The sequence below is a fragment of the Dipodomys ordii genome, unplaced genomic scaffold (genome assembly GCF_000151885.1).
Source record: "Dipodomys ordii isolate 6190 unplaced genomic scaffold, Dord_2.0 Scaffold30, whole genome shotgun sequence".
Lineage (NCBI taxonomy): Eukaryota > Metazoa > Chordata > Mammalia > Rodentia > Heteromyidae > Dipodomys > Dipodomys ordii.
In genome coordinates, this window is record NW_012267246.1 from 1,575,430 (window position 1) to 1,600,583 (window position 25,154).

Below are 25,154 nucleotides of genomic sequence, written 5' to 3' on the forward strand. Positions count from 1 at the left end.
CCCTCCTGTGCCCACCCGTCACGTGTCCCCCTCCTGTGCCCACCCGTCACGTGTCCCCCTCCTGTGCTCACCCGTCACGTGTCCCCCTCCTGTGCCCACCCATCACGTGTCCCCCTCCTGTGCCCACCCGTCACGTGTCCCCCTCCTGTGCCCACCCGTCACGTGTCCCCCTCCTGTGCCCATCCGTCACGTGTCCTCCTGTGCCCACCCGTCACGTGTCCTCCTGTGCCCACCCATCACGTGTCCTCCTGTGCCCATCCGTCACGGGTCCCCCTCCTGTGCCCATCCGTCACGTGTCCTCCTGTGCCCATCCGTCACGTGTCCTCCTGTGCCCATCCGTCACGTGTCCTCCTGTGCCCATCCGTCACGTGTCCCCCTCCTGTGCTCACCCATCACGTGTCCCCCTCCTGTGCTCACCCGTCACGTGTCCCCCTCCTGTGCCCACCCGTCACGTGTCTTCCTGTGCCCACCCGTCACGTGTCCCCCTCCTGTGCCCACCCGTCACGTGTCCCCCTCCTGTGCCCATCCGTCACGTGTCCTCCTGTGCTCACCCGTCACGTGTCCCCCTCCTGTGCCCTTGTCAGTCCCCTTCCCATCCTCAGTACTCCACCCATAGGGTAACGCCTTAGCTCAGAGTCTTACACCGACTAAAGCGTAAGTCCAAATGACTTGGTCTTGCAAAAGTGACTTAGTGTCAACAACTAGAGAGTTCTAGAGCCATGGGATTCCGGGCAGGTCAATCTCATTTAAGAACCTAAACATTCCTGCCGAGCTAGCAAGCATCTCCTGTTCATATCCACACAGTAACAAATACAGTAATTAATGACTTCCTGGAGGCTGGCTGAGCTTGTTTTTAAGTTGTTATAGTCAAATAAGCCGGGGGAATATTACAAGGAGATTAGTTTAGGGGGAAAAAACACTGTGTCATTTATTATCAGCCCAGAACATTCGGAATTGTCATTTGTAAGAAATAAGCTCATTATTAATAAGAGATTGCTTTTCTGGTCTTTATGTGACTATTTTCTTAAATTAATTTTTTTCTTCATTGCAAAAGAAATGAGTGTTCATCTAATGTAAATTGGAAAATAGAGAGGGGCAAGTAATACAAAATTAAATGCACCCAGCACCCCTCTCTCTGGGTGCAAGCCTTGGTGTGTGTGTCCCGCAGACCCTCAGAGCTGATGATACATTTTAAACTATCCCAGACCTTTCATTTTACCCAATATGTCTGCCTTTCCTGGGTTACTGTATATGTTGATCTGGTAAGGTGGATCACTTTATTTGGTTTTTAAACTCTGCTCGTTTGCTCCAAAGTGAGAAACCCATAGATAAGGAAACATCTGGGGATCCCAAGTGTGGCTAGGCGGAGGGGTTGGGTGATTCAAGACAAAGCACAAAACACGAAAACAGCCAGTTTGACAGTTGTGGGTCTGTTTCCTATGGCTCAAGCCCCACGCCTCTCCTGCTCACTTTAAAGGAGAGCCAGCACCGAGGAGGTCCCAGAGTGAGGTACAAACGGAGAACCCCACCCCACCAGAGGAGATTAAAGGAGGGTGATCAAAGCCCGAGCATAAAAGCATTAGCCTGTGACTTGACTTGGCCGAGGGCCCCAAAACCATCCTCAGAACAGAGCTGTCTTTGAAGTACTGGAAGCACCCTGGCTCAGAGGAGCTCTGGTCCAAGGACTCTGCAGGGTGGCACAGGGGCCAGCGGCGGTCCTTCTGCCCATCTCTCCCAGGCCACCCGTCCTGCCCATGCTCTGCCCATTTTTCAGGAAGTGCCAGAACACAGTGCCTCTGGTGTGGCACAGGTGCCGATGCTGGATGCTGGGAGCTGCGCTGAGCTGCAGGCGGGGGAAGGGGTGGAGGAAGCAGGCCACTGTCCCAGCCCAACTGGTTCTGAGCAGCCTGTCCTCGGTCCCCGCCCATCACTGCTCTGTGTGCCTCCTCCTCCTTCCCCCGCACTGCTTTGTGGAGTGACTTGATAAGTAGGCCACGCTTCCCCAAAATGGGGAGCGTGTCCAGCCCAGACCACCGTGGCCTTTCATCATTACGCCTGGATTTCCTTTTTGTGCCGATACTAGGGTCTGATGCTCTCCCTTAGCTTTTTTGTCACTCTAGGCAAGGCGCTCTACCATTTGAGCCATACCTCTACTTCCAGCTTTTGGCTGGTTAATTGAAGATGAGAATGCCAGGTCTAAGGACAGAAGTGCTGTGATACAGTAATCACTCCCTCTGCTAGGAGCAGCTATGACAGAGAGGGTGCAGGGAGGAAGGGAAGGCCAGTATTGAAGTCAGGTTAAAGAGTTTGTGATTCCACCCGGAAAAAGACAAGACAGACATTTCTGCGCAAGCTTTTGAGCAGCGCAGAGAAGTCTTCGGAGCTTTCGTCTGTGAAAACCGAGCCGAGCACACGAAAGGAGCAGGCAGTACTGGTTGCATGACTTTTAATCAGCAGGAATGACCATATGGGTTCACACTGATTGTGGAAGGCATCACAGAAAAGAGTATAAGAAATTACCAACACGCCGAGGAGAGAGGAAGGAGGACTTCCAGGCTAGAAGGCTGTCGGCCATGGCCCTCACAGCAAAGCACAATAAAAGTTGAGAGAGGCATGGCCTGGAGTCGGCACCAAGGGGCCAGAACCTCAGTGATGGACACACAGACGTCCAGAGGTGGGCGGAGGTGGACGGACATGGGAACTGGGCCTCTGCTACCAACTCAAGAAACCCACGCAGCCCGGCGCCTTGGTGGCATTTTTACTGAATTGATTGACTCAGAAAGTGAAGTTCTTCCAGAAGCTCACCTGAGAACTGCTGCTCTTTCCTCCTGGAGGCTGGCCGAATTACTCTCATGTTTTCACTGTAAAACTGCGCAGCTTGTCTCAGAGTAGCAAGGAGAATGGAACGCAGACCCTTCCCTCCCTCCTGCCGTGTCCTCTGGGTACAAGCAGATTATGTCTTACACACCTTTTATCAACTGCAGCACCTAGAATAGTCAATAAATTCTCAGTGTTGGTTGATTTGAATTTCCATCACAGTCTCCAAGATAAAAGAGGGGACATAAGAAAAATGAATACACTTACAGCCAGTCTAATAATGACATAGATACTCTGCATAGAGAAATGCAAATTGGGTGCCAATTTGAATTGCAAACATGTCGTACCCAAGAACCAAGGAGGGATAACTGGCTTCAGATCTACCAAACTGATAACATCCTCTAACAGGACTCCCAGAGACTCCCAGAGTTGCAGAAATGGCAACTAAGTTACCAGAGGGGAGAATATGAGAGAACCAGAGCAAGGCAAAGAGTCTGCGCTCTTTTTCCTTTGGAGATAATGACTAACCAGAAACCCAATTATTCAGGAGGAATGGGTAGGAGACTTCTTGGGGTGAGGAGAGACTGGGGAGAGGATGGGAGGACTCAAGAGACCATGCAAGAATAAAATGACCCAACTAGAGTAAAAGCAGAACAGGGACTGCACACAGATGTGATTCATCGCAGCCACAGAATTGACAGTTACGTAGGCAAGGCGAAGGCCCACCGGTCCCCTTGGTGTGACCATCAGCAGATCTTGCTTTGTCTTCAGAGGCCTGCCTGCATCTCACCCCATTCTTTCTCTGATCTCACAGCTGCCCGGCTGATCCAGAACATGGACTCCAGTGCTGAACCCTGCACGGACTTTTTCAAGTACGCCTGTGGCGGCTGGCTGAAGCGCAACGTCATCCCGGAGACCAGCTCCCGGTACAGCAACTTCGACATCCTCAGAGACGAGCTCGAGGTCGTGCTCAAGGGTGAGTGCAGCCGACCTCCCGCCTCACCCACCTCCTGCTCATACAAAGCAGTGGCTGCTGGTGGTACAGAGGGCCAGGCAAGAGATTCACGGTGCTGGAACGGCTGGTGTCAGTAGACTTGGCCTCTCCTGTCATTCCTGCCTGTGCTTGTGGGTACACAACTGGTAAACATGTCCTGCCTGTGCTTGTGGGTATACACAGACAAAGGCCTTCCAGCTCCAGAGATGATACACGTATGCCATTTTAGAGGGAACAATGAATAACCGTCCGTGCCCCTTCCATCCCTGTGAGACATGATTAAGGTTGATCTTCTCTCAGAAGCTTAGGGGAGGTCTGAACTCCAATCTTCATCCTCTGTTCCATCCTCCTCTAGAAGTTGCTTCAAAGGGAGAAAAATCTTTAGCTCCTTTAACATCTAACCATGTAGAACCATCCATTTAATCATTCTGACCATGAAGGCTGCAGCTACACAAAGACAATTCTATTCCCGCCCTTCAGAGGGATATCTCTATTCAATTCCAACTTCCTCTGTGTCACTTACTTTTCCAATCTCAGCTTCAAGCGAAGTAACTCTCACCTAGGATGGAAGCACTGCGCGGCAGCATGCAGGCCTCCAGATAATCTCGTGGAAAGTCAGCAGTCCTCGAGATAATCTCGTGGAAAGGACTCGCATCTGAATTGGCTTGTGAAAACTGTCTTCTAGTTGCGGGCTGGGAATGTGTATCAGAAAATGAGTTTGGCTTTTCCCTTTGGGGTTGGGAACTCGGAAGAAGAAATGCAAGGCCTTGGTTCTGGTTTTACCGAGCTTAGGCCGGAAGCCATGGCAGCTGCAAATGAGCAGATGTTCTGATGCGTTTTCCTCCTTCAGATGTCCTCCAGGACTCCAAGCCAGAAGACATAGTGGCTGTGCAGAAAGCAAAAACCTTGTACAGGTCTTGCATCAATGAGTGTAAGTGCTCCTTATGTTCATTTCGATAGGAATGGGGCCAAAATACACATGAGCATCACCTTGCATTTCTTTTGATTGTTTCCTGAAGCTGCCATCGACAGCCGGGGTGGACAGCCTCTGCTCAGACTGCTGCCGGAGATACATGGGTGGCCCGCGGCCACCGAAAACTGGGACCAGACCTATGGTAAGGCAGCGTCCTGCTGTCTATTTTTAAAGCACATGGATATCCAGGTGGCGTCTGTGATCGCTATCAGTCATGAACCCCGACTTCTAAAGACCTGTGTCCACTCTCATTGCTTTAGGGAGTTCTTGGACAGCTGAGAAAGCTATTGCACAACTGAATTCCAAATATGGAAAGAAGGTCCTTATCAATTTCTTTGTTGGCACCGATGACAAGAACTCTAACCAGCACATCATTCACGTAAGTCTGTGCCGCACAGCTTGGGGGACTTCACAGCGTGACCTGACCTCCAGGCACCCTGTGGCAATCCACACTTAGAAGCAAGGCCTGTTTTTATGTCAGTCACACGAACAACCAATAAATTCTGTGCTGGAGGATTGCTAATGATTCCTAGAAGGTTCTCCCTCACTAGTGAGTTCTAGAGCTACCACAGGGCTTTGCACCAGCCCTTGCTCACACGCCCGCACCAGGGAAAGGATATGACAGGGTCCCTAGGGATGAGGTAGGGCCCCAGGTAAGAGTGGCACAGAGGAGAAGGCAGCCAGGTGACGCCAGGTCCTGGGCCACTGCTCTGCAGAGCCTCACCATCTGTTTGTTGTTTCCTTGGGCTCCCCTGGAGCCTATGGGTGGCAGAGCCACCTCCAGGTCAGGTTCCGCTCAGGCCTGGTGTTAAAGCGACAGCCACTGGCCTATCGCTAGCACAGGCGCAGATGGGCATCTGCTTTGGTCCAGCTATTCTATACCTACAGAATGGTTTATTTTTTTTCTAGTTTGACCAGCCTCGACTCGGCCTCCCTTCCCGAGACTACTATGAATGCACTGGAATTTATAAGGAGGTAAGTTCTGAAAGGGGGGAAATAAATCACTCTCAGTCACAACTACAGAACCATCTGTTGCAAAAACCTGTAATTAATGAAGGTGACTAGAGCCAAGTTTGAACATCCTTCCCACATTCTCAATTCGTGACAGACACCTGAAATCACACAGAATAATGAGCCATCTTTCATACAATTAGTCAAAAAGACCAAATGAAGGTTAAAAAACAAAAAGCTTAACATTCCTTACCGGCATCCTGATTTTAGTACTGAAAAGCACGCGAGTCTGACTTTTTGCAAAGTCACTTTTACAAGTTTTAATTCACTAGTAACTTGCAGCATTTGGAAAATGATCAGGTTGTTTGGAGCACAGTGTGGTGTCACTGAGGACAGCGGTCAGTTGACTAGTCCCGTGAAAGGCATTCTTCTAGAACCTTCTGAGGCCTGTGCAAGCAGGGCATCCCTCCTCTGGTTCTCATACTGGCCCACCCACTGTGGGCTGATAGAAGGGACAGCTCAGGTGAGCCAGGACAGCTGTGCATGGTTAGATGGGAGGGGCGGCGGGAGCCTACAGATGTTTTCCTTACCATTATTTGGTAGTTGACCTTCGATGACCCTAGGCCTCACCGAGTATGCCCTGACTGAAGTCACTTTCCTTAGCAAAGGATGCTTTTGCCTCACACTTACTTTGCCTAATTACTAAGGTCAAATCACATGGAATAAGCTGTATTTTGGAGTTGATACCCAACGCTGAAAGGAAGGGAAACCGTGAGGTGTCGTATCAAAGACCAAGCCCAGTGCGCGCTCTCTCCCAGGAGCTGTGTGTGCACTGGCTCCGGCCTTGGCCCTCAGCCAGCTGCTTCCTGTTTCAGAGTTAAAAGATACCAAGGAGGTCAGCTCATTAAATCCTGCTATCGTCCTGTGAGCAGGGTGTGTTTCATGTTTAGGATTGTACCCTCATGCATACACCGATTTGTTCCCAGTTCTAACGTACGTAGATATTCCACACTTTCCAAGGTCTTTCTGAAGTCACTCACTATGGTGATGCTTCTTTTTCGTTCTTCATTTGTCCAGCAGATAGGAGGTAACAGTGTGTTGGTGCATTCATACTTGGGTATGTGGCACTCTGGGTCTTGAATCTGGCATAAGGGTGTTTTTCTTGACTTAGGGGGTTTGTATGAACTTCTCAGTTGTTGGTATCTTAGATTAGGAGGATGTCACTTGATTATACAGCCCCCCTGGGGGGCGTCTGTGGACCAGGGGCCTCAAGTGTCCGAGGGCAGTAGGGTATAGATGTGCAGACCCCCCATCCTGGTGACCGGGGCTGTGTGGACCAGGGCCCGGTTCCTAACCAAAGAAAGACGTTGTATGAGGGCATAGCCCGGTGCCCACAGCGCATGTCAGGACTAGAATACTCGTGAGTAAACCGCTGGGCTAGAGAAGCCGTTCCGGACAGGAACCCATGCTCGCATCCAGGCTGGCAAGAAGGAAGAGAAAGGGATGATGCATCCAGGGCTTTTCCAAACTCTTTGAGTTCAGAGGGGGGAGGGGAGGGGTTTCTTAGGGAAGACGAAAGAATTTAGAATGTAGCCACATGAACAAAAGCCAAAAAGGGATTACTCAAGTCTGTGCGTCTGAATCAGAGGGAAAGCACACAGGACCCCCAACCCCTGTCTGACGGGAGAAGAGCACAAGGGTGCCGGGAGCTGAAACTCGACCTGGTGTGCCCACTGACCCTCCGAGGGGCGAGTACAGCTGAGGACCAGGCTCTCTGAGGTGGTGGGAGAGAAACGAACGCCGAGGAAACAAGCCCCCCCCCCCTCTCGTGGAACCCACATGCTAAAGGAGAAGGCAGACAACAAAGGAACCCGTAAAGACACCAAGGATAAACAAACGATAAATCAAGAGAGTGCTACAAATGCCGATGTAGGAGAAGAGTGGCAGGCAGGGTGGATCATTTGAGAATGATTGAAATGGGCTTTCTTGGCCATCTTAAAACTTTTGTTAGCATCCACAGTTGTACAAGGGATTTGTCCTGCCACACCCATGCGTGCATACCACACTCCCTCACCGCTCCCAAACATCCTAGCAGGCCTTGTCCATCCCTTTGCACATGCATACATGAGGCCTGTGGATCCTTTTCACGTGTACACGAGGCTTATAGAGACCGTTGCATGTGTGAACATGAGGTCAGTGTGTGTGAGGTGGTGGTGGTAGGCTGTGCAGGGTGGTATGGTGTGTGTATGTGTGCACGCACGCACGCATGCATGCACAAATGTGTGTGTACAGGGTGGTGGGCTGTGCAGGGTGGTGGTGGGCTGTGCGGGGTGGTATGCGTGTGCACATGTGTGTGTGTATGTGCATGTGTGTGCAGGGTGGTGGGCATGTGTGTGTGTAGGGTGGTGGTGATGGGTGTGTGCAGGGTGGTGGGTGTGTACAGGATGGTGGGCATGTGTGTGTGCACGCTTGCATGTGTGTGTGCAGGGTGGTGGACTGTGCAGGGTGGTGTGGTGTGTGTGTGTGTGCAGAGTGGTGGGCTGTGCGGGGTGGTGTGCGTGCGCACATGCATGCGTGTGTGTATGTACATGTGTGTGCAGGGTGGTGGGCATGTGTGTGTGTAGGGTGGTGGTGGTGGGTGTGTGCAGGGTGGTGTGCGTGTGTGTGTGCAAGGTGGTGGTAGTGGGTGTGTGCAGGGTGGTGGGCGTGTACAGGATGGTGGGCGTATGTATATGCACACTTGCATGTGTGTGTGCCTGTGTGTGTGCAGGGTGGTGGGTTGTGCAGGGTGGTGTGGTGTATGTGTGTGTGCAGAGTGGTGAGCTGTGCAGGGTGGTGGTGGGCTGTGCGGGGTGGTGTGCATGCGCATGCATGTGTGTGTGTGTATGTGCATGTGTGTGCAGGGCAGTGGGCATGTGTGTGTGTAGGGTGGTGGTGGGTATGTGCAGGGTGGTGAGCGAGTACAGGATGGTGGGCATGTGTGTGTGTGCACGCTTGCATGTGTGTGTGCCTGTGTGTGTGCAGGGTGGTGGGCTGTGCAGGGTAGTGGGCATGTGTGTGTGTGTGTGCAGCTTGGTGGTGGTCAGCACTGGTTTCCTCTCTCAGGGATGACTGGTTTGGTGTCTCCTGTAGAGGACAGTGCTCACCTCATCCCCCCTCTCTGGGCACCACCTGATACATGCTGGAGTTTCACCCCTCCCAGATCTCTGCATTTAATACAGTATAAAGGGAGGTTTGACCTGGGAACCTGGGAATAGGACAAGGGGCATATTCTGGAGGTGGCCAGGCTGTCAGGAGTCCTCTGTCTGCTTCCCGAGCCCGGGTGATGACCCATGCGTGCCTGCTCCTCTGCACTGGACGGGAGGCCCCTCTGGACACAGCTCCAGCCTCCCTGCTCGGGCTTGTGCTGTCCCACCCCTGCGTCCCGGGAGGGTGGTCTGCTCTGGGTCTCTGCAGACCCTCAGTGGCTGGCTCACTCTGCCAGCAGCATGTGCCGGCTGGGGCACACCCAAGCCTTTGTGAGAGGAATCCCATCTTTTCTGGCAGAGGACCAGCATCGAGTAGTGTGGATAGCGGCACTTCTTCTCTGGCTTTGCCGCCACTTGCCAGCCGCCACTGAAGCCTGGAGGAGGGCAGGATTAAAATGGCTTCTCCCACCTCACTGAACCCCAGCTTTTCCCAGGCAAGGGGGCCCCACTGTTAAAGAACTAGCATGCGAATGTCATTGTCTAGTGCTGCTACTGAGAAGGCAGTGCTGGCCAGGGTAACTTGCCATGTGCCGGTCTCTGGGATGTGTGTGGCCTAAATCTCCACCCCATGGCTGATTTATGGACTTCATCCTACTGTTTAAAACCAGTCGTCCCCTTGAAATGGCTCTTGTCAATGCCAGGGTTTAATGGTTGCTCCTGGCACGGAAGGCTGTAGAGGGATTTTCTTGGACCCTTCTCCACTTGGAGAATCACTGACGGACTCTTCAAAGAGGCTGGCTTAAAGTGCTGGAGTGTGGCTCAGCAACTAGCACTTGCCCAGCATGCGCAAGGTCCTGGGGTCAGTACTTCACACTGCTAATAATACTAATACCAATGCTAATCTCTTTAAAGGCATGAGGAATGGCGCAAGTGGTGGCAGAGCACTTGTCTCCCAAAGAAAAAGAAATAGAAGTTGATTCGATGAATGTCAAAAACAACAGGCAACTCTAGTCCTCTAGTCCTCTAGTCCCTAAAACAACCTGAAACTTTACAGTAGAGTCATATCTTAGTAGCTGTAGCAGCCAGCTTGGGCTCTCACAAGGCCTGCATCATTTGGAAGCCAGGAAAGTTGATCAAGCTCCTAACACAGATTTCAAAACGCCCATGGCAGGAGGTTTCCAGGCTGAGTTAACCCACTGGGCTCCTGGGGAATGGGGTCCAAGCCCCATCTACCCCACCCAGTGTCCCTGTTGCTGCCCCCCAAAGCTGAGGACACTGGTATGGAAGCAGGGCTGGTTTACAGAGCCAGCACTCATGGAGAAGCCCCATCTGTCTTCTCACCTCATTAACAACAAAGCATCTCTCAGAGCAAGGAAAAGTCTCAGTAGGGTGATACTGGAAAAATTCAAATGCCCATTGCCTTCCTCATAGTAATTCCCTGCAGAAGGAAGATGGGTTTATATGCTGTGAGTGCGGATAATGCGGCACTGGCTTCCAGAGAGGGGCTCCATGCAGCCTGAATGCAGACATGCTTGTTTATTTCAAAGTGAAACAAGAATTCTCATTAGCTTTTAATAGGAAAGGAATGGAGTTGGCAAGAATGTAGAGAAATATGAAAGTGTGTGTGTGTGTGTGTGTGTGTGTGTGTGTATTCATTTCTGTTACCTTAGTGACTCGTTTTTTATGCAGATTCACAGCTGAAAGCTGTTTGTTCTCCTGAGAGAAGCAGGTGCCTGAAGAGAGACATTTGCTCCTGAAGGGGGGGGGAGACAGTGGGGAGGGGAGGGAAGAGGAAAAGGAGGGGAAGAGGAGGAGAAAAGGAAGAGGAAGAGGAAGGGAGAAGGGGAAAGAGAGAGAAAGAGGAGGGGAAGAGGGGAGAAGAGAAAAAAAGGTAGAGGAAAAGGAAAGGACGGCAAAGAGGAAAGGAAGTAGAGGAGGAGAGAGCCAGTAGGGAGCTGGGCAGGAGAACACAGCATAGCAGAGCTTCCAGGGGAGAGAGACTTCCTCAGAAGCTGTTCAATTTCGCATACAAAGGTCACAAATAGCAAATTGAAAAAAACTTGTCCAATCTGCTTGGTCCTCGCTTGGTATCATATTTTCATTTCACCGTTAGGCTTGGACCACTGTGAATAATGCGTCTCTTTGCACTCACAGTGAAGACACAAGTGTCCCTTGCTTGTAAACCATTAGTAGGGTTAGAAAACATTCTTGAGCGTTGGGGTATTTTCTAGCACACACTGGGCTTCCTTCGCGCTCTTCTCTGCCCCCGAATCTAGTCTTGGAAGCACAGACGGCCCGCCTCCCCTCCCACTGTGGGACCGTTTTGTTTTCCTGATAACTGTTGCCTACTTGGCCAGCTGGTGCTAAGAACCTAAATTTGGGGTACATTTTAAGTGAGATGAGATTGTACTTTAATTGCTGATGGGAAATCATGGCTAAGAAGCAGCAGGGAGCTTTGATTTCCTGGGGTTGAACTGAATGTGAGTAAGGTATTCACATTGTCTATAAGAGGTCGATGACAATACAACTCACTTATAGCTTACTTCTACAAATCAAAATGTACTTGAAGATAAAATGTCAAGGAATTGAGAGCTGGCATCTAATGGCATCTTACAGTGAAACCCCTCAGCACTGAGAGTCTTGTGTAATAAGCTAAACACACTGAGGAAGTCCTGAGAGCAGTCATAAAAAATTACTGTTTGATCTGACAACAAGGACAGAGAGACTTCCTGATCATATTATTTCAGTATGCAGCTTCTCCTCAAACATGAAAACATTCATGGTAGATATGAACAAAGAAAATCTGAGAACAGGTTTGGTTAAGGAATTTACTGTCATGTAAGAAAAAAACAGTAAGATATAATATTTCTCATGAAGGATTTTCAGTTTCTTTGTTTTGTGGTTGTCATTGTTGTTTTTGGTTGTCATTGTTGTTTTTGTTGGTCCTGGGGCTTGAACTCAGGGCCTGGGCGCTGTCCCTGCACCGGTTTGTACTCAAGGCTAGCACTCTACCACTTTGAGCTACTTCCAGTTGTTAAGTGGTTAATTGGAGAGAAGAGTCTCACCCAGACTTTTCTGCCCCGGGTAGCATTGAACTGTGATCCTCAGATCTCAGCCTCATGAGTAGCTAGAATTACAGGCGTGAGTCATCAGTGCAAAGTTATTGCAATGTCATTCTTTTTTTTTTTTTTTTTTTGGTCAGTTGTGGGGCTTGCACTCTGGGCCTGGGCGCTGTCCCTCAGCTCTTCAGCTCAAGGCCAGTGCTCTACCACTTGAGCCACAGTGCCACTTCCAGTTTTCTGGTGGTTTATTGAAGATAAAAGTTTCATGGACTTTCCTCCTCAGTCTGGCTTTCAACCATGATCCTCACATCTCAGCCTCCTGAGTAGCTAGGGTTACAGGTGTGAGCCACCAGCACACCCAGCTTGCAATTTCATTCTTATCAAGGAAGACAACTAGATTGAAAATTGCATGAGTTCCACAGTCAGTGGTTATAAAGTATTTATTGAACTTTTGTTTGTTTGGCTGTCCTGGTATTAGAACTCAGGGCTTTGTGCTTGATAGGTGGGTACAAGACCACTGAGCCACAGCTGTAAACTCTTAATTAAAGGACAGCTTTATCTTCTAAGACGCTGGGCAGGTCATTTCTTTCAGTACATCAGGAGGTTTCTGTTTCACTGTGCTTCACCTACTGTGAAAAATGAATCCTTTACAGCACTTTGGCTCTGTAGTGACTGAGCTGTGTTGCATCAGATTCACTTGTGATTCATTTTCAGTGACGGAAAGAATCATGGCAACTTAGAGTACCATGCTGGGTATTTAGAAAGTTCTCCAACATTTTATCATTTATTTCTTGCAGGCCTGTACAGCCTATGTGGATTTCATGATTTCTGTGGCCAAACTGATTCGTCAGGAGCAAGGATTGCCTGTTGATGAGAACCAGCTTGCTCTGGAGATGAATAAAGTTATGGAACTGGAAAAAGAAATCGCCAACGTAAAGCACATTTTCTTTTCTGATATGCTAACTAATGTCAATCTCTGTACCCTTCCCCCCTCTCCTGCTCTAAGGACACAAGTGTAACTCCAACCACGTGATAAAAATTCATTCTTCAGGAATGGATCACTAACTCCAAAAGAGTCTTTGAAACTGCAGAGTTTTATAGCAAACTGGGTGACCCACTAACTCTGACAAATATTAAACTAGATATACTCAAATGCCAGTAATAAGTGGCTCACACCAACAACACTACCATTGCAGTTTAAGTGTTGGGTGCCTTTGACAGGAAAGCTGGTAAATAGCTGGTATCTAGGTCGATGGTATTTATAGTGAAATTTCAGTGTTTGGGGGCATTACCTGGAGTGAAACAAACCAAGGTATGCAGGTTTTACACACAAACAGCTTCTGCTGTAGGAAAGAGTTTGACTTTATTTTGTAGTTCTAGAATTAAAAATGATCACAGGGATCAGTGTCTGTCACCCCTGATGAAGTGCTAGTCCCAAACATGCCCAGAGGCCAGAGCAGATTTCCAGACTGCTAACCTAAGAGAAGGGCAGGGGCGCCAGCCTCAAGTCCCAGGGGGTAAGGTGCATGCAAGTCTCTGTGTCCCAGTGAACCTGGGAGGCTGAGCTGGCACTTTGTGCTCTGACGGTCCTTGGGTATTGCTCTGTGGTCAGAACCCAGTCAACTTTGACTCTGGTGTCTGGGTTCACTGAACCCAGACTCAGAGTCAGCTCAGCCCCTCAGCCCTCAGAACCCTTCACCTCTGCCAGGCGGCCTCATAAGAATCTTAAAGAAAGAAGGTCTTAGAGGACATTGTAGCTTTCCTGGGCTGCATGGAACTAAGTGTTCAAGCCTAGCTGGGCTGCTTAGAGCTACAGCGAGACTGTGGGTTGGTGGGTAGTAGTCTGATGGGTTGGTGAATGGTAGTCTGATGGATTGGTGGGTAGTAGTCTGATGAGTTGGTGGATGATAGACTGATGGGTTAGTGAATGGTAGTCTGATGGATTGGTGGATGGTAGTCTGATGGGTTGGTGGATGATAGTCTGATGTGTTGGTGGATGGTAGTCTGATGGATTGGTGGATGGTAGTCTGATATGTTGGTTAATAGTGATTTGATGAGTTAGTGGATGGTGGTCTGATGGGTTGGTGGATGGTAGTCTGATGGATTGGTGGATGGTAGTCTGATGGGTTGGTGGATGGTAATCTGATGGGTTGGTGGATGCACCTGATAGGTTCCATGTGCCTCTGTGAGCCCAGTTCTGCTAGTGGATAATCCCGCCTCAGGATCATGCCACTCCTGCTGTCTGAGTTCTCCCTTGAACCAGTCTTGGCCCTGTAGAGACAGCTGTATCACTCGGAGTTATCTGTGTTTCACTGTCACCTTTCATGCCTCTGAGTAGGGCAAGGGGTCTCAGCCACTTGGGTACACTACCTGTGTTTCTCTGACAGTATGCAGCAGCCCACAGCAGTAGTGATAATTTTCACAAACATTAGTTGCCTTTTGAGAACATTTCAGCCTTTATCACCAAGTAATAATTACCCTTGCCTTGTCTCTCCTCACTTAAATTCATTTTTACTCATTTAGGCCACTAACTGGAGGGCTGCTAATATAATGTCTTATTTTTCAGATTTAATGAATAAAATCAGATTGGCTGCTGTTGAGTTTAGAGCAGCGCTGTGGTTGAACAGAAGGGCAAGGGCAGGAAATTAAGGATCTGCTCAGAAACCTCACATCCTGACTTTTCTGTTGTTTGCCATAAATTGTGAGAGAAGCTCTTTTTTCTTGGCTGGACTTTGAGACATTGAAAGGGGCAGAGGGCTTGAGATTGGAGTCTTTGATAGGTGAGTTGGGAGGACGATATCCAGGAAAGTTATTCTGTGACACAGGACAGGAGAGAGTTGCCCTCAGCTCTGGTCCATGAACACAGCTTATATGGCTTGGTAATTTATCAAAATATACAAAAAGTTTTTGAAGAATTTTGCAGTCAACACCATAGCCGCATGTTGATCATTGTTGCTGAATTCATAAAATCTTGAATTTCACTTTTCTTTCCAATATGACCAAATAAATCACAAATCAAGTGTAATATAGACCACGGTGAACTTATCTTACGCCTTTTCTTTCCTTGTGTATAGTTATATTTTTCTAAGGAGTTCCTTTCATTCTAATCATGAAAAATTATTATCTATAGGCTACAACTAAACCTGAAGATCGAAATGACCCAATGCTCCTTTACAACAAAATGACGGTGGCCCAGCTCCACAGGAACTTTTCACTAGAAATCAACGGCAAGGTGAGACAGAGTTTCCATTGGCCCTCTTACTGTGCTGTGCCCTAAAATTAAAATACTGTTTTTTTTAAATTCATTGATTTGTTGAAATGAATTAAAATTCAAAATTGCTTCAGATGACACTAGCCTTTGATAAGATCTTTTACAAAAAGGACCATTTGAAATCATTTTATGTACAGTTAGAATAAATTTAAAATTTAAAAATCAAGGAGGGTATGCAATAATCTTAGAAACTATAGCAGAGCAGAGACTGGAAGAGGGGGAAGTCTTTGAGACTATTATATAGTCTCTGGGCTGTCAAAGAATAAAACACTGAATTTCTTCTTTAGTCCTAAAGCAGGATAATTTATTCACAGAACTGTCAATGGTTTCAAGGCCATCTCTAGAGGAGTTCTGAACAAGAATAGAGAAGTAGAATACAGAAGGAAGAAGACAGTCTGTCTCGTAGATTCTATTTATAAGTAGGACTTGATTTCTTTTCACCTAGCTAGTTTTGAACAATCTCATTTTGGGGTTGTATGTCTACACTCTGGTTCTTGTTGAGGCACAGTGATGGAAGATATACATAAAAAAAACTATCCATCTTTAGCCCTAATTCTTGTTAACAAGGATTATATGTATAATAAATGTGTCCAAACCGCCAAAGGAAATCAAATATTTAGCACCTAAGAGTCTATGATATGCACTCCATTTGTGGAGTAAGAGACAAGAGTCTACCTTCTAGAAACTCTGAACTTAGCTTCTGAAATATAAAACTTGGGTAACGTCTAACAGCAGTTCAAAATGTATTTTTTGATCTGGCTTCACCCCAGCTATATTACCGTGTATGAATCCATTGCTCATTAATATCCATTTTTATTTAATTTTTTACACATTTCTGATTTTTATTCAACATTTAAAATGTTCTCAGGTATTCTTTTCACTGGCAGCTCAGTGGAAAATGTGCCAAAGCAAACAGTCATTCCACAATCACAGAAGTACGCTCTTAAAAGACATTTGAGCTCATTTTTATTTTTGTATAAGCCCCAAAAGCTATATTCTGAAAGCTAAGTTTCCTTTTTCTTTTTTTAATATTGAGTAAAGAAGAAGATGACAATGGACCTATGTTCTGTTCTCGAGGCTTATAGTTCTGTTGTTTCTCTTAAGTGGTTGGTTTAATTATGCTATCTGAATAATCATGTTGCACAACTAATTTTTATTCAACAGCTGATTGAAACAATTGAGGAGACCTCCCAAACACATAAACTGACTATTACGATAATCACTTAGCTGTGCAACCAACACCCTTCCATGTCTGCCCTTCGTAAACATAATTGAATGTTGGAACCAAGAAGAGAAGTCTGTAATTACTGAGTGTTTTGTGCCTTCTCTTGTTTTGTTTCTTTCCAGTCATTCAGCTGGTCAAATTTCACAAATGAAATCATGTCGACTGTGAATGTCACCATCCCCAGTGAGGAAGAAGTGGTTGTTTATGCTCCAGAATATTTAACCAAACTTAAGCCCATTCTTACCAAATATTCCACCAGGTAGGTGTGTGGGAGTGCCCCAAGCCCCAACTCTGCCTTTCCCATCCCTCTGTAGAAGCCCTGCAGCCTCATGCTTTCTGTTGCTGGGTGGTGGGTTTTTTTATACAGAGATCTTCAAAATTTAATGGCCTGGAGGTTCATAATGGATCTTGTAAGCAGCCTCAGCAGAACCTACAAGGAGTCCAGAAATGCTTTCCGCAAGGTGAAGAAACAATCTCTCTTTTCTTAAGATTTAAAGCATAGGGTGGACCCACGGTCAGGGAAGTTCGCCATGTTCACTGCTAGATCGGGGCGAGCTTTGCCCACACACACAAAAAATGCCAAGTGCCGCTTGAGCTTTGCACGTGTCTAGATTGTGCTGCCCAGGTGGGGAGGGGTAGAGCTCATGGGCTGTGCCATCCTGGAGTGATTTTCCATGGCTGCCCAATCTCCTAGTCCTCTACAGAGAGACTGGGCTGTGTGAGAAGCTGGAGGTGAACACCGGATTGATTGGTTGCTGTTGTTGCTGCTGTTGTGCAAAAAGCATTGCAGGGTATCTGTCTCAATGAACTTGACTTTCAAGTGCCCTCAGCACACTGGACAAAGACACAGATAGACTACACTGACTTGGAAATACACTGACAACACGATTACCCGAAGAAACAGACTGAAAGTCTCACTGTGGGCTGTGCCTGCCTACCCTGTGTGAAGAATTGCTTGGGTCCTGTTGAAGGGGGCCAGGAGGGGAAATGCTAGCCTACATTGATGTCTTGGTGTCCTGGAAAGAAAAAAAAGCTGAAAATTCCAGTTTCCCCCTCTTAAAAAGAAAACAGAGCCACATGTTTTTAATTAAAGAATACAAAAAGGGCATTGTGCTAAACTTGCTTTACCAAGGTTAATCCTCTGGTACATAAATTTATCCACAGAAAGTTTTTCTAAAGTACCTCAAGTTCAGCTACAAACATTTAAAAAAAAAGCAGGAATATGTTTTCTTCTGTAGAATATTTTCCCCTCTGAACATGTTCATGTGACGAGTGGCAATGTTTTATTTACTTTCACAAGGCTTTCTGGAAGGATATGAACTTAACATGGCCAAAAGTTTTCCTGGGGCCTGCCACATCATTTGCAGACCATTTTTAAGTGGACGGTCTGGCGGGTTATGTTGTATCATAGGTTAGGGACACATGATGTGTGAAGAGGAGTGATGGGGCCTATACCCCAGAGTGGACACGAGAAAGCCAGAGCTGGACGGTGGAGAAGGCGTGGGCCACGCTTCCCGTCCCAGCATGCCTCGCTCTTCTCTTTCACAGGCTCTGTATGGCACCACCTCGGAAACGGCGACCTGGCGGCGTTGTGCAAACTACGTCAATGGAAACATGGAGACCGCCGTGGGGAGGCTGTACGTGGAGGCCGCATTTGCGGGGGACAGCAAGCATGTGGTACTGTCCTGGGCCCTGAGAGGCGAGCATGTGGTGGGGACAGCTAGCACGCGGAGGTGGCCTAGACCTGGAGGAGGACAGCAAACACAGTGGTGGCCTAGGCCTGGAGGGGTACAGCAAGCGCACGTGGAGGTGGCCTGGCCCCTCTCCCAGTGACCTCACAGTGCCCTGCACTGCCCTGTGTGCAGGCTTTGTTGCTGATCACAATTGTCCATAGCTCAGCTCAAACCTTATTAGCTGGCAGAGAGCCCAGCCTCCTCCAAGCAAGTCTCCCTCCCCAAGGACCGGGTTGCTTCTGATAGTGTTGAATTCAAAGCCCCCTGTCCACTCTCCGGACACAGCGCACTAGGACCTGCAAACACGGTGCTCCCCCGGCCCCAGCACGGATAAACCCACACTGCCAAACTGACACAAATGACTGTTCCATTACTTGCTAACTCCCTGAGGGGGGTTACTGGAAGGATGAGAAATGCTCCATTTTTTTACTGTTCCTGAAAAGAAGACAATGAATTTAACAGTATAGTGAAAGGATGTATTGAGATTCTGCTTCATGCTTAATTAAGCCTCTAATGGTTTAAGTATTAATCAGCTAGCATTTTGATAGTTCTTTGCAAGGAGAGTGGGAGCCATTACATTCTGTACCAACTAATGGCGATTCTGAACCAGTGGTGATTCTTCCAAATTAATGTGTGTATTATGAACAATTTAATCAGGAATCTGGAATTGGACTAGGAACAGACAGGAATATAGGTATATATAGTAATAACACTTTAAAATATAATGAGCCCATATGTTCATTTGTTTGGTCGTAATTTTTCTCTAGATTTACACTTGTTAACATGTTACGTTTCCTACAAAGACAGCATGCTGCTCTATTTTTACAACTTTGAGGCATAAAGAATTGTGTTAGGGATTATCTTTGGCTTCTGTTCTCTTCGTTTGAGGTTGAAGATCTGATTGCTCAGATCCGAGAAGTTTTTATTCAGACATTGGATGACCTCACATGGATGGATGCAGAAACCAAGAAGAAAGCTGAAGAGAAGGTAAAAACCAGGAGGGCTACACATAAAATTTTCTTTATAGGAAGAACTTAACTATAAGATACTTAAGAAAAATTATAACCAAATATGGCATGAAAAGTTCCAAGCTCCTTCAAAATGTAATGTTTCCAGTTTCATGGATACAGATTTTTTTATAAGATTTTTTTTAATGTCAGCAACCAACAACACAATCCATATTAAGTTTAAAACTTTAAAAATGCAACCATTTAAAAATTATTATAAAAGTGATGTACAGAGGAGTTACAGTTATATACCTAAGGTAATGAGTACATTTCTTGTCTAACAGTGTTATCCCTCTCTTGTTCCCCCCTCACCCCCCACTTTCGCTCTCCCTCCTAACTCCTCTCCTCCCAAAGTTGTATGGTTCATTTCCAGCTAGTATCACTGTTGGCCTTGGTTTCCCCTTTGTCCTTTGTCCCTCCATTTCTGTGATTCCTCTTCTCATCCCCAAATCAGATAAACTTATATGCAAAATAAAAGAGTACAGGAATCAAAAAAATGGTGACAGGAGGGTTTAATCAAAGGGGAGGAAAGGAAAGGAAAAGAAATAACTACATACCGTGTGCAACAACAACAAAGAAACCTCTTGTTTCCATATTTTGTTGTTCATTTTGATTAGCATCATTTTATATGGTCATATGCACCTAGCTTGCTAGCTATTGTGATCCTCAGCTAGGGCTATCCTAGACATATACTAATTATTACAAGTGAGGGAAACCATGGGACCTATATTTCTTTGGGTTTGGCTACTTCACTTAATATGATTTTTTCAAGTCTTTCCATTTCCTTACGAATGGGGTGATGTCATTCTTTTTGATGGAAGCATAGAATTCCATTGTGTATATATACTACCTTTTCTTGATCTATGCATCCACTAAGGGGAATCTGAGTTGATTCCATGTCTTGGGTATGGTAAACAATGCTGCAGTGAACATGGTTGTTCTGGTGACTTCAGTGTGGCCTGGTTTATGGTCATCTGGCTAAATGCCCAGACCTGGGATTGTTGGGTCATAGATAAGCTCTCTGTTTAGTCTTTGAGGAACCTCCATACTGCTTTCCAGAGTGTTGAACAAGTTTACATTCCCACCAACAGTGTAATAGCATTCCCTTTTGCCCACATCCCCATTGTTATTATTAAATGTTTTCTTTATAATGGCCATTCTAGCTGGGGTGAGGAAAAATCCCAGTATTGTTTTGATTTGCATTTCTTTTATGGCCAGATATGTTGAGCATTTCTTCATGTGTCTATCAGCCATTCTTAGTACCTCTTCAGAGAAGTCTCTCTTTAAATCTTTAGCCCACTTATTAATGAGATAATTATTTCTTTGAGGATTTGCTTTGAAAGGTTTAATTTTTTGAGTTCTAAGTATATTTTAGATATGAAGCTCTTGTCTGTTGTAAAGCTAGTGAAGATCCTCTCCCAATCTGTAGGGTTTCTATTTATCCTGCTAACTATGTCCTTTGCCATGTAGAAGCTCTGCAGTTTAATGCAATCTCATTTATCTGAAGACTTTGGAAAATAAGAGGAAATCCTGTATGAACAAATAGGGATTTTTGAATTTACAGATAATATATTATTGGTTCATATGTTTTTCCTTCTATAAAATAAAAGATCTCAATCTATCACTCTAAATTTGCCTTTCATTTGTAATGTAAAATTCCATCTAAACACTTAAAATAGCCCCTATTTAGCTTTTTGGTACAACTTAGAGAGAAAAAAATATTATATTGCTATTTAAGTGTAACATAGTATATTATTTTTTGTGTTAGAAAACTTGAGTAAGGGATGTTGAAGAAATATTTTTATCATTACTCCTAACTACCCTCTAGAAGCAATTTTAAATGAGACTTTCAGTACTAGTATCCTGCATAGAAATGAATGCAAAGATTCCTCAGGAAATCTTAAATTTACTGTGTTCGTTGGTTTTTATGACAACATGAGCACCAGGAGAAAGGAGTCCGTGAGGCTGGAAGGGAGCGTTCCCCTCCCTGACCCACCTCTGTTAGGGTGGCAGAAAGAACAGACCCCTCTGAACTGGCATAGGAGCCTAGAGTAAACCACTGTACTGAGTCTGCTCCAGTTCTCTTTAAATCACACAGAACTACTCGCGTTTGGGGCTCATGACCTAGAACATAGGTTGAGTTGGGCCTAGAAGCAGGGCCTCCAGAGTTGTCTTTATCTGTGCGGTTCCTTCGCTGCTCAGACGGGATTGGTCTGTCCATGTCTCACCTGGCCATGGCGTGGTCCTGTTTGACGTGGCCAGCTGGCTTGTTCTGATCGGCATTCCCAAAGTGCCGTCACCAAACACCAGCCCTGCGGGCCACTCCACCTTGGGGTCAAGAGTTTAGGAAAGCGTCCCAGCCCCACCCAATCCCAGAATACACCCATTGGTGCGTGAATTTATTTCATGCCAACCATCGCTCTTTAGAGGAATCTCTACCAGGTCAAAAGTTGCTCCTAGCCTCACAGGTAGGCAGGCTCCTCGGTGGCTGTGTGAGACATGTTTAGTACATGTTGAACACAGGGTGAACACAACAGCAAAGCAGTTCTCTTCAACACTTACAATAATCTAAGACTCACCTTAAAATCTACTTGATTTCAATTCTAAGAAATGCTGACGCAAACCTACGTACTATTTTTCCATAGCATTTGCCCAAAGTATTTGGCTGTAAATGTTGCACAAAGTACCTTCTCTGTAGAATTTATATCTCTGAGAGCACACCAAGGAATTTTTTTTTTTCTGTTTAGGAATAAAGTACCGTGGAGAGGGACCTGATTTGTAATGCATGGGAACTGAGAGGAAAATAGACTTGACCTAAGTGAATCCAATGACATTGACTTTCTGGACCCCAGGGGGATGCGTAAGCCCAAGCTCACAGGACAGTTCTGTAACCAAATCACATCACTTGTTGACAAACCAAGTAACTCAGAGATTCAGGCTTCCTTCTCCATGAAAAGCTTAAGCTAATTAGATTAATTAAGAATAATAGGATATGATAGAATCAAAAGTCGCTGGTGACAAAAGCAAGTGAGAAATTAAAAAAGCAATAGACAAGCAATGATAATAAAATAAGTCAAATAAGTAATTTTAAAATAATTAAAATAAAAAATAGAAGTTTGAGTAAAAGATAAATACAAACTGGGATAACAAGGGAAACGCAGTTTTCTGCTTGTTTAATTAATGTTACTTGTTTAACTTGAGAAGATGGCTCCACTGAGTTCTGGGAACAAAGGAAGACAGAAGAACTCAAGGAATCAATATTCAGGAAGAGCATTAGCAGGAGAGCCCCTGTCTGTTTCCACAACCAAATCAATGAAGTGGAAAGATAATTATAGCTTGTGAGAATGGAAGCTCTAAATATTACCCCTTCTATAAAATAACACGAGAAAGTTCGTAACAACACAATGCATTTGAAACAATGACCCGTGTCGGTTTTTATTTTGGCTTTCTCGGTAAAACCACAGCCTGTGAGAACTGGGATTGGAAACCAAATTCCAGACCTGGCTTTTGTTGACTTATTTTTTTAACCAAGACAAAACAACCCCAAAGGACTCTGGCAGAGCGGCGTCCAGCATTCTCAGTTCGCAGCATGGATCCGCAGTTCCTTGGCCGCTAGGGGCAAATTCTGCTTGTATTTGGAAGTTATACAATCATCCTCACTTTGAATATTTTAATTTTCCTAGGCTCTAGCAATTAAGGAAAGGATCGGCTATCCCGATGACATTATTTCAAATGACAACAAGCTGAACAATGAGTACTTAGAGGTGAGTGATAGACTAAGGCTGAGGCTGGGGGCGGTGCCAGCTCTGGCTGGGAGTCACTGGAGCTCATGAGCCTAGGCCCAGCTCCACAGCGCCTCTTGCAGAAGCCCTGGAAGGCCAGTGCTGTGCTGTGGCCAGTCTAGCCTTCTGTCTCATTGGCCTGTCTTGTACTGGGGTTTTGCTACGGTTTTCTATATGTTTTCTTTTTAAGAAGGGCGACCTGGCGTCTTTTAAGGAGCCTAGGGGGCTGGAATGGAGGGGTGAAGGGCGGGCCGGCGGGCAGGCCCCAGCTCAGGTTTCTTCCCCTTTCTCATGACCCCCCACCCCAACCCTGGTAGAGGGAGGGGACCCCCAAGTCCTGCTTGCTCTACGAAGCAACAGGTAGTCTGTACATGTGAGAACTGAGAGCTAGATTATTCTGCCATGGGTCAGTAACAGTGACAAGAGAAAACTCAGCCATTAGAGAGAATGATAGTGCACCATTTGCCAGGAAATGGAAAGACCTAGAAGAATTTCTGTCAGGAGAAGTAAGTCAGACCTAGAAAGACAAAGGTGGCACGGTTTCCTGGAGTGTGGAAGCTAGTGTGAGCCCATAAACTTACAAGCAAAGGTGTTGGGTGGTGTCCAAGTGCATACAAGTGGATTAATTGAGATATGGTAGATTGAAGGCAGAACTCGAATCCTGTCATTCTTCAGAAAGGCAGACGTGAAGTTCAACAACATAAAACACCAAGAAGCAAGTGTTTGGAAGGGGAGAGGTAGGCTAAGAAGGGAGGGGAGAATGAATGGAGAGCAGACGCAGAGAACGCAGTGAAGAATTCCATGAATATCCTGCAAAACTAAGAGGAGTTAGGGAAGGAGTAGGTTGGGAGGGGCCAGTGAAAATGTTGAAACGGGTGGGTGGCATGGATCAAGATGCATTTCCATAAACAGCCTTGTTAAGTGACAACCCCTTTGTACAACTACTTAAAGACTACAGTTTTCAGAAAGCCACCATAGTACTGATTTCAGAGTCAGCTGAGAGCAACATGACTTACCTGTGGCCACCACAACCAACACCCTAGTTTTGCCCCCATGGTCCTCCCTGGGGCCTGGGGTAACCGAGCCGAGAGGCTAGCTGTGAGGAGGTCTGCAGGGCCACACGCGCCCGCCTCCCGTCCGTATGCAGGCAGTCCCATTGGCGTGCTCACCTGTGTCAGCTGCGTAGTTTGCGAGTCTCAGGGGCATGGAGAGATGCTGGTTCAAATCCCAGCTCCACTCCTCAGGCAGGGACAAGTGACTATGTCATCTGTGCCTCCACTTCTTCGCTGACCACAGATCCGGGTTTATAGTTTCATCATGAGGATGAAGACAGTGTAATGTGTCCTTGGAGTTCCACACGGCAGCCAGTGCCCCATTTCCTTATCTGTGTGTGGAGGTGATCACTGCATTCCTAGCCCTGCTGGCTCAGTCAGTTCTCCAGCAGTGACTATTAACTAGAGTTAGATGTTGTATAGAATCCTGGAATGCAGAACAAGGCTGGAGAGGGGGCCTGGTTTAAGTGGCAGAGTATAAGTCCTGACTTCAACCCTCAGTACTTGAAAAACACGCAGACAGATACAGATGCCATGCCTACACGTGTGGATGGATGGATTTCTGATTAACTGATGGAATTTAAGAAGATGTGTTTTCTAGTAGAAAGTTTGCGAGCCTTAGCTTTACTTTTTCTTCCCAAATCTTTTCTCTTCTATAGCTGAACTATCAAGAAGATGAATACTTTGAGAACATAATTCAGAATTTGAGATTCAGCCAAAGTAAACAACTGAAGAAGCTCCGAGAGAAAGTGGACAAGGACGAGTGAGTACAGTCCATGGTTTTCTACCCTGATCCGAGCTGAGGCTGAGCAGCCAGGCAGATGGCTGGGCGGGTTGCTGAGCCGGCTTACAAGGGGCCTTGCCCGCCTGGCTCTGTGTCGGGCTCTTAGGAAAGTTAAAAAGCACAATATCCTCTTTCCATTTAGAACTTATAGGAACAATAATTATATCATACTGAAAATAGGGTCAAGAATTTGACCAATTTAAGGCTTTCTCAAACTTCCCGCATTTCTTTATCCATGTCCTAGATTGGACTAAGTTCTCGTGGATACCTTAGCATCCCAGCCTGCTCATAGGCCTCCAGCTATCTAGAATGTTC

The 25,154-nt window shown here is 46.5% G+C and overlaps 1 protein-coding gene across 1 annotated transcript in view; it reads left to right on the forward strand.

The window, feature by feature from the left end:
- The window catches only part of Mme (membrane metallo-endopeptidase), a 66,764-nt gene that overhangs the window by 18,813 nt on the left and 22,797 nt on the right, over positions 1–25,154 (forward strand). The window contains exons 4-16 of the mRNA XM_013016237.1: positions 3,632–3,793; positions 4,662–4,742; positions 4,831–4,926; positions 5,045–5,163; positions 5,694–5,759; positions 12,783–12,917; positions 15,116–15,217; positions 16,604–16,740; positions 16,849–16,942; positions 18,030–18,158; positions 19,103–19,201; positions 22,905–22,985; positions 24,715–24,818. Coding sequence (XP_012871691.1) covers positions 3,632–3,793; positions 4,662–4,742; positions 4,831–4,926; positions 5,045–5,163; positions 5,694–5,759; positions 12,783–12,917; positions 15,116–15,217; positions 16,604–16,740; positions 16,849–16,942; positions 18,030–18,158; positions 19,103–19,201; positions 22,905–22,985; positions 24,715–24,818 — 1,405 coding nt within the window. The remainder of the gene's footprint in view (positions 1–3,631; positions 3,794–4,661; positions 4,743–4,830; positions 4,927–5,044; positions 5,164–5,693; positions 5,760–12,782; positions 12,918–15,115; positions 15,218–16,603; positions 16,741–16,848; positions 16,943–18,029; positions 18,159–19,102; positions 19,202–22,904; positions 22,986–24,714; positions 24,819–25,154) is intronic.